The sequence below is a fragment of the Ictidomys tridecemlineatus genome, chromosome 5 (genome assembly GCF_052094955.1).
Source record: "Ictidomys tridecemlineatus isolate mIctTri1 chromosome 5, mIctTri1.hap1, whole genome shotgun sequence".
In the NCBI taxonomy this organism is placed as follows: domain Eukaryota; kingdom Metazoa; phylum Chordata; class Mammalia; order Rodentia; family Sciuridae; genus Ictidomys; species Ictidomys tridecemlineatus.
Genome location: NC_135481.1, coordinates 187,238,959 through 187,252,576, shown reverse-complemented (window position 1 = coordinate 187,252,576; position 13,618 = coordinate 187,238,959). Strand labels below are relative to the sequence as shown.

General features: G+C 41.9%; 2 protein-coding genes across 10 annotated transcripts in view; both read left to right on the top strand.

Moving 5' to 3' along the window:
* Nucleotides 1-561, top strand: part of LOC101967288 (neuroendocrine secretory protein 55) — a 49,441-nt gene extending 48,880 nt beyond the window's left edge. Inside the window, exon 2 of the mRNA XM_078051871.1 lies at nt 523-561. The gene's annotated coding sequence lies outside the window, so the exon portion shown is untranslated. The remainder of the gene's footprint in view (nt 1-522) is intronic.
* Nucleotides 1-13,278, top strand: part of LOC101971027 (guanine nucleotide-binding protein G(s) subunit alpha) — a 61,135-nt gene extending 47,857 nt beyond the window's left edge. For 3 of the 9 annotated variants that reach the window (XM_078051870.1, XM_078051863.1, XM_078051867.1), the window contains exons 2-13: nt 523-595; nt 3,665-3,709; nt 8,077-8,131; nt 8,238-8,357; nt 9,076-9,173; nt 11,426-11,480; nt 11,608-11,681; nt 11,798-11,856; nt 11,961-12,081; nt 12,186-12,316; nt 12,486-12,553; nt 12,804-13,278. In XM_078051870.1, coding sequence (XP_077907996.1) covers nt 523-595; nt 3,665-3,709; nt 8,077-8,131; nt 8,238-8,357; nt 9,076-9,173; nt 11,426-11,480; nt 11,608-11,681; nt 11,798-11,856; nt 11,961-12,081; nt 12,186-12,316; nt 12,486-12,553; nt 12,804-12,950 — 1,046 coding nt within the window. In that variant the 3' untranslated portion in view covers nt 12,951-13,278. Of the gene's footprint in view, nt 1-522; nt 596-3,664; nt 3,710-8,073; nt 8,132-8,237; nt 8,358-9,075; nt 9,174-11,425; nt 11,481-11,607; nt 11,682-11,797; nt 11,857-11,960; nt 12,082-12,185; nt 12,317-12,485; nt 12,554-12,803 lie in introns of all 9 variants that reach the window. The other 6 variants (XM_078051862.1, XM_078051866.1, XM_078051865.1 and 3 more) reach the window with 3 other exon arrangements.
* The last annotated feature ends 340 nt before the right edge of the window (nt 13,279-13,618 follow it).

The window sequence follows — 13,618 nt, the reverse complement described above, 5'->3', positions numbered from 1 at the left end:
GACTGCAGTGTCTGGCATTGTTTGCAAATCCTGAGTATTTTAACCATGAAACATCTGACAAACAATGAATTATGTGGCTCACATAAATGTATGTGAGCCATTTTGCCAGTCAGTGCTCACATTTCAAGAATTTAGTTTCACAGTTTTAACTTCAATTTTCTTTTTCCTCCTCAAATGACAAAATTGCGTCATTCTCCTTGGCCTGTACCTTCAACACCCCACAATTTTTTAAACAACCAAAAAGGAGGGAAACAAACAAAAACAAAAAACAAAACAAAAACCTAAAACAGCACCACCTTTAATTCTTGTTTGTTGTTTTGATGGTGAAATACTGCAGGTAGACACTGAGTTGGATGTTTATTTCATTTTCTCTGCGTCGAAATGTCAAGGAAAATTGCAAGTCTGTTATTTTGTGTTTGTTGTTGTGTTGCTTCTATGGAAAAACAAAAGGACTGCAGTCCTTTCCCTGCCCAAAGTATGAGATGCCTCCTTCTTAACCTGAGACTTACTTTCGTTTTCTAGGCGCTGGAGAATCTGGTAAAAGCACCATTGTGAAGCAAATGAGGATCCTGCATGTTAATGGGTTTAATGGAGAGTAAGTGTCAAATCTGTGTAAGGGCACTAAGAACAAGTGACACATTTTATACTAACTTTAGGCTGCAGTATAGGTAGGTTTGGAGCTGGACACCTAATTTGCACTTATTTCTAATTTACATATTAGAAAATCCTAAGAGCTCTTGAGGACTCCCCCCCCCCCTTAATCTTTGGTGCAATAATAGTAATCGTAATAAAAATAAAGCACCAGTGTTCATATAAGACACCTCTCTGTCCCGGGAAAGTATGCCTGGTTGCAGAGGACAGTTCATGGCACTTGGCCCTTGATGGCGTTCCTGAGGCCAGGTTGTCTGCCGCAGCTTCTGCTGCAGTGACTCCAACATGGCTGATGGGTCCTTGGCGGCCCCCTTGTCAAGCTAGTGCTGACCACTGCAGAGATCCCCTCCTCCCCAGCCGATTTCAGCTTCATCATCCACCCAGGATGTTTTTTAACTATTAGCAAAACATTGTTTTAATAATATCTTCATGTAAAACAAGTGATTGCCCTTGTTGATAATTTCTTTTTTAATTGTTCCCTTTTGAATTGACATTATGGGCAAATAATTGTTTCCTTTAGTAAATATCAATACTCCCACCTAAAGAAATGAAAGGGAGTTTTCAAATGATGGAAAGGCTGGGAGCTATATCTTGCGCCTGGTTCAAGGGCCATTTTTGCCTTTGAAATGTCCTTCCAGGTCTTGTGGTAAATACAACAATGAGCAATACTTCAGTGAGAATAGACTTTTTAAAAAAGGGAAACAGTATTTATAAGAGACTCCATGAGTGTGGGGTCCTGCTTCCATGAAGAACGCAAACTGAGGAATACTCAATAAATCAGGAGTTTGGGTTTTTTTCTTGCCAGACCCCCAGATGGGGTCCGTTTTCACTCCCATGAAGCCAGTTAATCACCAGATCACAAGTACCTGAAGGCACTAGTTTGCAGTTACTAGCTGGTTAGCAGCCCCGTTCCCTCTCCTCAACATGCTTTCAATTGAAAGTTCGTCCTTCAGTTTCGTTCACTTCCAATTGAGTCGAGGGGGCAGTTTAGGTTAGTTTACGCGCCCCTAAAAAATAAAACCCACTGCTTGTTACGCATTAAGCACTGGGAAATGGAGGTGAACTTTGTAACCTTTCAGAGTGCCAAAGGCAGTTCTTTATGGAAAATTCTAGAATTTGTGAGATCAAATAATCGGAGCTTAGGAACTAAGATGACATCACCCATAGAAATGGTCATTTTAGTTTAAGATGCTTTTTATACTTTAACCCTGAATTCAGAAGAGTAGCATGCAGAAAGGAAGGACGGACAAGTTTACCTAAATTTTAGAATAGTCATGAATTATGAATATGTATCTCTATTGCTATTAAGTCAGTCACTTTCACATAATTCTGAAATTAATTCCTGACACACCCTTGAGTAAAACCCTGCCAGCGGAGACTGCCATCCTGTCAATAAACAAAAAAATAAACAAAACCCCCTAAAACCAACTTCAAGCCTTATATTTGTAATTTAAAGAAAAATCTATCCTAAATTTCCCCCTCCTGCAACTTGCGGTGGTGGGGGGTGCTTCTTCATGAGACTAGTTAAGCAAAAATAATTTCACCATGCGCCCTCTGGGTAAATATTTTGATTAAAGCTGGACACGGCTAGCATTTTAAAAGATGCAGCAGCCACTGTTTACCTTAGCTTGAGTTGGATGGAAGAGAAGTCTCCTTGAAATAATTCACTTGAGGTTTTATTACTGTATAGATTTCCCTAATATTTTTTAATTTTTTACAGAAAGGCACCCCCCCCACACACACCCCCAAGTGAACCAGTGTAGCACACACGAGGCTTCTAAACAAGAACTTCTCTTTTCTATTTTCTTTTCGAAAAGAGGAAGAGACATTCCCAGTTTGCCTCCTTAGTGGATCCCCGATAATGTTAAATTTAGCATGCGAAAGTGACATGTCGGGGTGTTCTTCATGGGGGTCTAAGTACCTCATTTTTACCTAGTGCAGCTAAAGTTTCCTCTCTTGCTTTTCCTCACTGGGGTACTGCAACAAACGCAGCTCTTTCTAAACTAGGAATTCCTTAGGAAATGGTGACCTCTGTCCCTAAATGGTGGTCTGCCTGGTGTGGGTTTTTTTTTTTTCCGTTCTCACCCCCTCCTGCCAGTCCTATACTTTGTTAGCTGTAGTCTGCGGTATTAAATTTGCCTTAACTGTCCACAAGCTGCTGTGCCAATTATGTTTTTGAGAGTAACAATATTAATTTGACCTTCAGAAATACACAGATCAAATATGGATTTCTTAACTCAAAGCTAACTGTTTAGTATTAAAAAAAAAATCATTAGTGTTGGTTGAGCTAAGCTAATCAATTATAAAACATGTCGTCGAAGGTTCAGCTATCCTGCCCTTCCACCTTTGCCTTCAGGGAGCAATTCCTACTGTTGATGAAGAGAAGAAGATTGGGTTTTTTATTTTTTCTTAAATTTTGAGTTTTTGTTTTTGATGGGAGTGGGGTGGGTTTTCCTTTTTTCAACCAGGCAATTGAAGTTGGTGACAATTTACAAGAAACAGTTATTGTATAGGTAGTTGCTAGTTTCTCCCACTGCATGAAGGAAGATTATTAATTTTGCACCAGGAAATAATGGGCAAAAATCTCCCTGTCTATGCCTTTGCATGTTTGGATACAACACTGAAGATTCTGACCTGGGAGAATTAAGAGCCTTCTGAGCTGCCATATTCTCAGAAGAATACTGAGATAAATCACTGCTTTAGTTCCCTAATGCATGTACATTTAGTGAAAGCACAAGAAAATAATTATCCGTCCCTCCTGTATCCGACCAGAGTCTCCAGAGGGCTCTGTTAATACTGCAGCGAAGGTGTGGAATTCTTCCCCCTACGGCCTTTAGTCTCAGTAGACATTCTGATTTAGCCAGAAAGGCGACCTAAGAATTAACGGGAGGATGGCGCGCGAATTGTTGCATTTGCTCTTGGCTGATTGTTTAAGAATGTGGAGAGGCTGTGTGGGTTGTATGAAATTGCGGTGCCTTGCAGACTAGGTGAGCTTTCAATCTCTCTTTAAAAGGGGCGGCGAAGAGGACCCGCAGGCTGCAAGGAGCAACAGCGATGGGTAGGCACATTCAAAAACAGAAAAAAAATTTTTAACAAACAAAACAAACATGAAGATCATACTGGGAAACTGAGGGCACAGACCTGGGAAGAAAATAATCATTTAAGGGCCATCAGCCATCTTGGTATACATGTGCAAATAACGTGTAGACAACTTAACAAGTGAAGTGCAAAACATAATTTTTTTCAGCATTTCTAAAGTATAATTAGATCCAGCTGGGGGAAAGTTATAGATTTTAGCTTTAGACAATAGTTTAGAATTTGAGAACTGATGTTTTTCCATATGGTTTTTATTTCCCCCCAGTTCTCTGTTTGAATCAACTACTTGTTTTAAAAATGCATCTATTAAATTCTGTGTGTCCAGTGGTTGGTCTGATTTTAAAATTTCAGATCTCAGAGGAAAAAAAAATTTTTTTTCTTCCAATTAAAATATGCCGTGCCATACAATTCTTAATTCTGAAAAATGCCTTGGCACTTAGCAGCAATTCATTGTTAGGAATCATCTTGAAGCCACTGGCCTTTATAAAACAATCAAATTTAATTCAAGGCACTTCACATTAGCTGGTAGATAAGGATATTCATGATGGCATCCATTTTTCCATTACCATCATCTCTTCCATTTTGCTTTCTGCATCCCATACCATCTCAACGCGCATGCACACACACAAGCCTCCGCATGCTAGGTGAGCCACACGAACTCTGCTTGCATACTCGGCATGCAGGGATGGAGCAGCTATTTCTCATGAGAACATATAGGTCCAATTGACTTAGCCTAGGGCATCTCAAAGAAATAGCTTCTGTGGCCAGGGCGGGGAGGGGCAAAGGACACGGGTTGGGGACAAAGTAACTGACACATGTTTGTTCATCTGTTTCTTTTAGAATATATTATCCCTAGATGATGGCTACAGTCTCTCCTCTTCCCGGCCTTTCCTATCACAATTTGCATGCTGGAATTGCTCGGTCTTATGAACCTCTAATAAGAATACTATTCTGTTGTCTGGGGGGAGGGGGGAGGGGGGCCCACCTACTACCTGACCTTTAAAGATAACTGCAAAAAACAAAAAAACAACAAAAAAAATAACAAAAACAAAACAAAACAAAAAAACTTTAATTGGCAAAAATGTAATAGAATGACTATTGAAAGGCACCTATATAGAAACTGATAATCTGCTGTACCAAAAGTTGGCATCTGAAATATGACAAGTCATTATTGAACAATCTACTGTGTACTAGATGTTGTGCTAAATCCTAGAACCCTACTAATACCCTGCCTGCACGTCTCTCTGACTGTTCTACAAGTAAATATAAGTATTAACATTCGTGTCAAATAAAAGTTCTCTGCATGTTTCAGCAATCCCTGTATCCTGCGTCTGTCTTCTGTCTTTCTTCTTTTGTCTGTCTTTCCCCACAAAAGCACAAAGATAGGCATAGAACTGAATGAAACCTAGTACAGCATACCCCTCCCCTACCACTTAGTTGGAGGTAGGCAGGACCTGTTAAATAACATTAACCCCACTAATCTCTGTACATTGGGGGTGGAGAGGGCATCACTGAAAGCATTTCTAGCCCTAGTCCCAACTGTTTAGTCACTTAGAATTCTAGCAATTGGCATATATTTTGCCATTAAGTAGTTTAGAGACATCTAAGGAGTTTTCTCCAAATCTCACAATCAATGTTAAATTCATTAAGCGATAGTACAAATGATGATAAACCTGCCAGCCCCCAGTGTAACATCTCCATCTACATAGTAATTGCTTCAATGGAAGAATTTTATGTTTTAGTATCACACACCCGAATTAGATTTTAGATTTCTATTTTAGCTGTTTTATACTTGATATACTCCCACACCTATTCACATACGTAGATGAATACTGAACACGTTCTCAAAATATCCGTATTTTAAGACTGGAAGTTTTCCAATTATCATACTACTACTTAGACCAAAATATCAAACTGAATGAAAGAATCTCATTTCTGGAAGTATTTTTCTCTTGCTGTATATGGATTTAGAAATTTAATCCAAACACACTTCATCTTACTGTTGGGAGAACTTCAACCCAGAGATTTAGGGCATTTAGTACTAATGACAGGGAGCCCGTTTTTAATAAGTGGGGGTGGGTTTGTCCTCGGCAGTTTTAAGTAAATTCTGAATTCAAGAATGAACATTAGGGATGTCAAACACATGTCCTTTCACTGTCTAACGTCTGAATAACTGATTTTAGACTAACACCAAGGCTGAAAATTCATAATTTCAGAAATGATCGTTAATTCCATACATCTGAAGCAGAACAGCCCCCACTGAATGGTCAGGATTCTCCCTTCAATATGGAGGGTGGGGGAGGGGGCTTTAAGAGTCCAGGGGCCTGGGGCAACTTCCAGGTTTATGCAAGACTCCCTAAAACACACACCTTGCTACCATTTTCCACCCCTGGGGTCTGATTCTCTCCATACCGAAGTGGATCCTGAAGTGGATCCCGTTGAATTCCTGGTGCCAACCTCCCCTCCCACAAGATGCTCCCCTCTGCTGATGAGAGCAGCACCCCAGACCTTGTAAGGGTGTAAGGGCCCATCTGAGAGGCTCAAGTCTAAGGGTGAATTTTGAGATCATTCACAAAATGGAGGCCCACTCCCCCAAATATATAAATACTTGTTCAAAAAGTAAAGTGAATCTCATTGAAAAAGGAAAGAACAGCTTCTGGTGGGGGGGGGGCCTGTTAAAATGCACGTGACTCTGACCCCACCCAGCCCCTCCCCCACAAGGCCCACTCTCCCAAATATATAAATACTTGTTCAAAAAGTAAAGTGAATCTCATTGAAAAAGGAAAGAACAGCTTCTCTGGGGGGAGGGCCTGTTAAAATGCATGTGACTCTGACCCCACCCAGCCCCTCCCCCACAAGGCCCACGAGTGCCCCCTCCCACCTGCAGCACTACTGACCCTTTCCTGGCTGCAGTTGCTATCAATCCCCCTTTGTATTTCCTGTGCCTTAATTTTCTGTCCCACTCTGGAGGAGTCATTTGTTTCACTTCTGTCTCCATTCTGTTGACTTCTGTTAAACCAATCAAGTGAATATTTCAAAAAGTGGGAATCTCGTTTTAATTACAAGCAGCAAGGAAAAGTAGCTTTATCCCCAGTTGCTGCCTCTGACTAGGATTCCTCTCGGCGTCAGTTTCCCCCATTAGAGGGTGAGGCTGCAGCACCTTCCTGCATGTGGCGCTGTGTCACGTCCCAGGGCCGCATGCCCAGTGGATACTGCACACATTGGGATTCCTTCCCCCCACTCAAGGCAGGGCTAGATGTCATACCCCTAGCAGAAGGTGCTTTGTTAACCCTTAAAAAGAAAGTTGGGACATGGAAACCTGAGGCAGGAGCACCACAAACTCCGGGCCTGCCTCATCAACTTAGCAAGGACTTGTCTCAATAAAAGGGGCTGGGGCTGTAGCTTGGTTGTTCAACGCCCCTGCGTTCATTCCCCAATACAATTAAAAACAAACGCTTGGGCATCTCCCCTGACTGTGCTTTCTATCCAGAAGGCCAGTTTCTAAAAGATATATAATATTTGGGCCGGTGTAATCTGGTACAAAAAATAACATTCTGTCAGGGAACCACAACAGCCAAAGGTTATGGCATTTACCCTATGGCGTTTACCAGTGGCTCTGGATACAGACAGTTCCACAAAGACCACAGTGCCAGGAACTGGCATAGACCCCCTACCACCATTATTAGGACTTGGGGAGGGGGGCGGTCTTCCGTTCCTAATAACCTTGGCGGACCAGTGTGCACAACCTTATAAACTTAGAAGTATTGTTAGCTGCAGTACCCAAAATAACATCTCCCTATGACTGACATGTAACTGTTTAAATAAATAACAGGGCTGCAAATAAATAAGTAGGACTGCAGAGCCCTGGAATCTGTAATTAATGATTATTAACACCACCCCTAGCATTTGCTGGTTGTCAGTAGCAACCCAGAGAATACCAAGTCAAACCCCATGATGACCTGTACACCCTACAACCCCCACGAGGAATGCTGATAAGGGCCAAGTAGGAGGAGCCTTTTAGGAAGTGGTGGTGTGGGGGCTGCAAACCCACAAAGCCAAATCTGGAATAGCAGATAACCCCTGCAACCTCTGGTACAGCTGACGGTGATCTCTATAGGTGCTGACTTGCCAGTCACTCCCATCCAATGTGTCCTTGGGGCACGTTTGGGACACTATGATTTACTTGGGTGCCTCCAATCTGCACAGATCTGAACCCACAACTCCTTGAAGAACAGAATACTATGCTTTTTAGTTGGAGTATCTTGATTAAGGTGACCCCTGGTCAGCGGGATGCCATATGATTTTCTTTTCTTTTTAATCCCACTGTAGTGAGAAGGCCACCAAGGTGCAGGACATCAAAAACAACCTGAAGGAGGCCATTGAAGTACGTGTAGCTCCCTTTTCTCTTTAGTACGACCCCTGCTCTCTTTAGTACCCCCTCCCACACATGCAGTTCTGTGCCCCTGACTGCTTTACTCAATCATTTTCAGACCATCGTGGCTGCCATGAGCAACCTGGTGCCCCCTGTGGAGCTGGCCAACCCTGAGAACCAGTTCAGAGTGGACTACATTCTGAGCGTGATGAACGTGCCTGACTTTGACTTCCCACCTGTAAGCCACACCCCTGCCTGGTAGCCCTTGCCTCCACTCACCTGTGTAGTAACTTGATCCTATAAGAACATCAGGGACAGGCTCCATACCCAGCCTGGAGGATGGCCACACACATAGGAAGTTAATCACACACATATCCTTAATGCTGGAAAAAGAAAAACAACATTAGACTTTTGTTCAAGATGGATGAGCACAATTTTATCGCCCCTTGTCAATCCTGGCTTGTCCACTCCACAAATGAACGCCACCTTTGATGCCTCAATTTTTACTTTATTAGATTGTGAATTTTTATGAGGGAAATAGTCCTGAGCTATGACAGGCTTAATTATTCCCTTGTCTACATATCAGGACCAACAAAACTGTGCTGAAGATGACAAATATTAATTGTCGAGTTAATCTAGACATGTCCTTAGATACTGTGGGATGCATAGGTAAAGTGCCCAGGGAGACAGTCTCGTTTTGAACCGTGTTACCTTTCACATTTATTAAGATCAGTAATTCGCCACCAGAGGAGAACAGGAATTAACTATGCGGACTTCTGAATATGTTAAACATGCTAAATTAAAATTCTTGATGAGTATTAAGTCATTATATGGGCTTGCCCACATATGGGCAAGCATGGGTCACAGTGAACTATGGCCTCAAGAGTTTGAATAACAGTGTTCTTGGTGCACACTCACAGCTTCCTCTAAACATGCTTTCTTGGGTTCACTTTCAGGAATTCTACGAGCATGCCAAGGCTCTGTGGGAGGATGAGGGAGTGCGTGCCTGCTATGAGCGCTCCAACGAGTACCAGCTGATTGACTGCGCCCAGTAGTAAGGAGCCCCTTTATTAGTTTCTGGGATCCACACATAAAATAGGAAACAATGAAAAAAACTGTAAAAACCTGAAACTCCCATGATTCTTTCCATAGAAGCCAACCAAATTTTCACTAGCAGTTAAAAAGTTCTAGTCTGAATCATTTGTTTCACAAAGCACTTAATTGCAATTTTTAGTGCAGTGGTGGCACTATTTCATATCAACAATTAATACCTGTTAGAGCAAAATGATAATTACTTACATAAAATGGTGCTCATAATTAATTAGCTTGAAGTAATTAATTGAAATGACCTCTAAGCATTTAGGGAAATAGGGCAGCTATCATGTGTTGGATAATGTAAAAATGTTATCTTTTATTACTACAATTTAAAAACATAAGAAAGAACAGAAGAGACAAAAACAGGCCTCTGCTTCTTGGCAGTGGCTAACTGCCTGGCTGTTCCTACTGTTCCCAGCACCTTTAATGCCATACCTCTGGAAAGCTGCCTTTTAAATGCTTTACGACCTTCTTCATCCTGTGCATGCATAGGAATCATATGGTGGTCCAGGTCATTTAAAAAAAAAAAAAAAAAAAATCTTTTTTTTTTTTTTTTTAGAGATATATTCTTTCAAGGAACAGAAAAATAGTCCATCATGGCCAGTCCTCACAGCCCCCAGCCCCCACTCCTCCTTTAACAAAGTGCCTGATTTTCTCAAAAGTTTGAACTAAAAGCTGGAAGCACTAATTATAGTAACACAAAACAAATGGAAATCCTGGAATTGTTTGTGATTTGTATTTTGGATCCAAGTCAGGAGTTAAGTACAGGTACCAGATTAGGAGGATTTAGGCATCCCAGTTGTGAATACTGGGGGCAGGGGCCATGTAACAATTTCATTAATTAACAGCAGTTTAGTCAGGTTGTTTGTTTTGGGTCACATCACTTAAAAAAGTTTTCAGCTTCTGTTTTTTTTTTTTTTTTTTTTTTTTTAACAATGCAACATTACTCCTGAAACTTTATCTGAAAATGGCACCATTTGCTCAGATTATGGGAATTTTTTTTTTTTTTTTTTTTAAGAAAAAGAGAACAACATCACTCAACTTTTTAAACGTCCTCCCTTAAGGGGATGATTTGAAGAGTAGTGTCCAGTGTGCTTCTGGTTTAACCGCCTGCATGTTGGAGCAGAGGCCCTGGTGCGGTGCCCATTTCTTAAGCTGCCTATTTTTGTTTGTTGAGCTGGAGTTTGGCTGGCCACACTCCAGATGTCTTCTCACAAGATTTGGTGCTGAGGATCTATTTTTAGAACTGTGGTTCTGTTGCCATGGCAATATGCTGGAGGCCAGGGTGGCTGGGGAGCTATTTCTGGACCCTGCTGTAATATAAGATTGATTGGGCAAGTTAGTATATCCTCCCAGCCAGACTAACTCCAAACTGGTAAAAAGGAAGGGGAAAGAGGAGGGGAAAAACTTAGGGGTTTTCTTTAAATAGTCTTTTTTCCCTTCCTGATTCTTTTCTGATTAGCCCACTTTAAAACAATTCCCACCTCCACTCCCCCCCAAAAAGAAAACCCAAACTGGTTCCAACATCAGTTTTCCATATTAATTAAATTACCCCAATTTTGGAAAATTTACCTTCCCTAAACATGTGTCCAGTAAAGCAACACAGGCAAGATACCTTTTTAAATGAAAAGTTCAGTATCTGGAGTGTTGCATATCATGGACATCACAGATAGGAAGGGAACTTTGTGTTTGCTTCCTGTTCAGCACAGCGAGGGCAAGAAGGGCCCCTTTGTGCCAGTGGCTTTTGTTCTCGTTAATCAATGAGATTCTTAAAAGTAAAAAGGAAGGACAGATTCTGAGTAACAATCTCCTTTGCCCTTGAGGGGAAGGTCCTTGCTGCTTTAAGTATGCCACTTCACATATATTACATTTTTTAAAAAGCTGAATGGTATATGGAAGTATACAATTTTCAGACAATTTGCCATTTTAGCCAGTGCCAAACAATTTGAAAATGACAAAATGTTTTGGCTAGTCTTATGAAAAGTTATAGGATCTGATAGGCCTCTTTTGGGGTCCTTGCCCTGCTGATTGACAAAAGCTAGACTTTTAAAATTAGAAGCAAGAACAAAGCCCCCACTACTGTCCCGGGCTGCCTATCATCTCTTAGGGACAATTTGTTTCATTTAGCCAGGGTTTGTGGAGGACACAGACAGTGGGCCAGTTGGTGTGAGCACCCTTAACATCACCATGTATCTTCTCTTCTCTTCTAAGCTTTCTGGACAAGATTGATGTCATCAAGCAGGCCGACTATGTGCCGAGTGACCAGGTATGTAAGCTTTTTCAGTCAGAAGATTTGGAGCCCACATTCCAGGCTACTCAAGATTTTTACTCCAGATTGATAATCATTATTTCTGTTGAGTTGGTGAGATCCACTGACCCATGCTTTGTTTTAGGACCTGCTTCGCTGCCGCGTCCTGACCTCTGGAATCTTTGAGACCAAGTTCCAGGTGGACAAAGTCAACTTCCAGTGAGTGGATTTTCCTCTTTATATCAAATGGAGATAGTGGTTTCTTGACATGCCCTCTGGCAGTTGAGTGGTGTCTCTTTGGGAAGAAATAACCAGATGTCCTTTATCTCCACCAGCATGTTCGATGTGGGCGGCCAGCGGGATGAACGCCGCAAGTGGATCCAGTGCTTCAATGGTATGGATGGCCGTGGTGGGCACTGCACTCCAAGAGCACGTGCTTTTGTAATTATCAGGGGTTATTTCTGCTTCTAACTCTCACTGCTCTTTCTCTCTTTGAAGATGTGACTGCCATTATCTTCGTGGTGGCCAGCAGCAGCTACAACATGGTCATTCGGGAGGACAACCAGACCAACCGCCTGCAGGAGGCTCTGAACCTCTTCAAGAGCATCTGGAACAACAGGTATGTGCTAGGACAAGCACCCTGCTTGCCCTGGAGCTCCAGGGCTGCTCTCAAACCGCGATTTGCACTGTCCTGGCATTTAAACCTGCCCCTCTCTCTCTTAGATGGCTGCGCACCATCTCTGTGATTCTGTTCCTCAACAAGCAAGATCTGCTCGCTGAGAAAGTCCTTGCTGGAAAATCGAAGATTGAGGACTACTTTCCAGAATTTGCTCGCTACACTACTCCTGAGGATGGTATGTGTGTCTTCTGTGTTTGATGTGGGCACGCTCAAGGCATGAAAGCCTATCTGGGTGGAGAAATCAAGAGTGCTGAGAAGTTAAGGGGCTAGAGTGGTGTTAATACCCTAATTGTGCTCTTATCTTTTTATTACTTTAGTTAATAAAATATCTCCATTCTTTATAGCTACTCCCGAGCCCGGAGAGGACCCACGCGTGACCCGGGCCAAGTACTTCATTCGAGATGAGTTTCTGGTGAGTAGAGCTTTCCGTAGTCTTCACTCTTTTCTACAGATACAAACTTTTTAATTCCAAACATAGGGATTAAACCATCCAGTTCTTCCGTTTCTTTTCAATAATTCCCAACCAGCATCCATTCTGGGTGTTCGAACCCCTTCATCTCATAACACGGGCAGCTGGTCCATACTTGTCATACTTGTCCTTGGGTTGGCAGTGTAGTTTCCTGGAGAGGGTTACTGACTGGACCTTGCACTTGTGCCCACAGAGAATCAGCACTGCTAGTGGAGATGGGCGCCACTACTGCTATCCTCACTTCACCTGCGCTGTGGACACTGAGAACATCCGCCGTGTGTTCAACGACTGCCGCGACATCATCCAGCGCATGCATCTTCGTCAGTACGAGCTGCTCTAAAGAGGGAACCCCCAAATTTAATTAAAGCCTTAAGCACAATTAATTAAAAGTGAAACGTAATTGTACAAGCAGTTAATCACCCACCATAGGGCATGATTAACAAAGCAACCTTTCCTTTCCCCCGAGTGATTTTGCGAAACCCCCTTTTCCCTTCAGCTTGCTTAGATGTTCCAAATTTAGAAAGCTTAAGGCGGCCTACAGAAAAAGAAAAAGAAAAAAAGGCCACAAAAGTTCCCTCTCTCTTTCAGTAACTAAAATAAAAGCAGCAAACAGAAATAAAGAAATAAATGAAACAAATGAAATAAAAAATGAAATAAATGAAATAAATATTGTGTTGTGCAGCATTAAAAAATCAAAATAAAAATTAAATGTGAGCAAAGAAAGAACTGACTCCTGTGAGTTATTTGCGATCTGAAGCAGTTCCCATGGTTTGAGGGTTAAACTTGGCCTTTTCATTGGGAGTTTGGAAGCCCATGTTGAGGTATGGGCCCCAAGTTAATAAAATGGGAGTAATGACTTCATCTTTGGGACACTGTATGTCAAGGAATACCACATTTTGATCATTGCTGCCAACTCACACTCTGATCGTCCTCACAGGGTGTGCCTGTTTACCTGATCTCCCTCGAAAAACTGTTAGGTTTTTTAAATCAGTTATGGACTACATTATG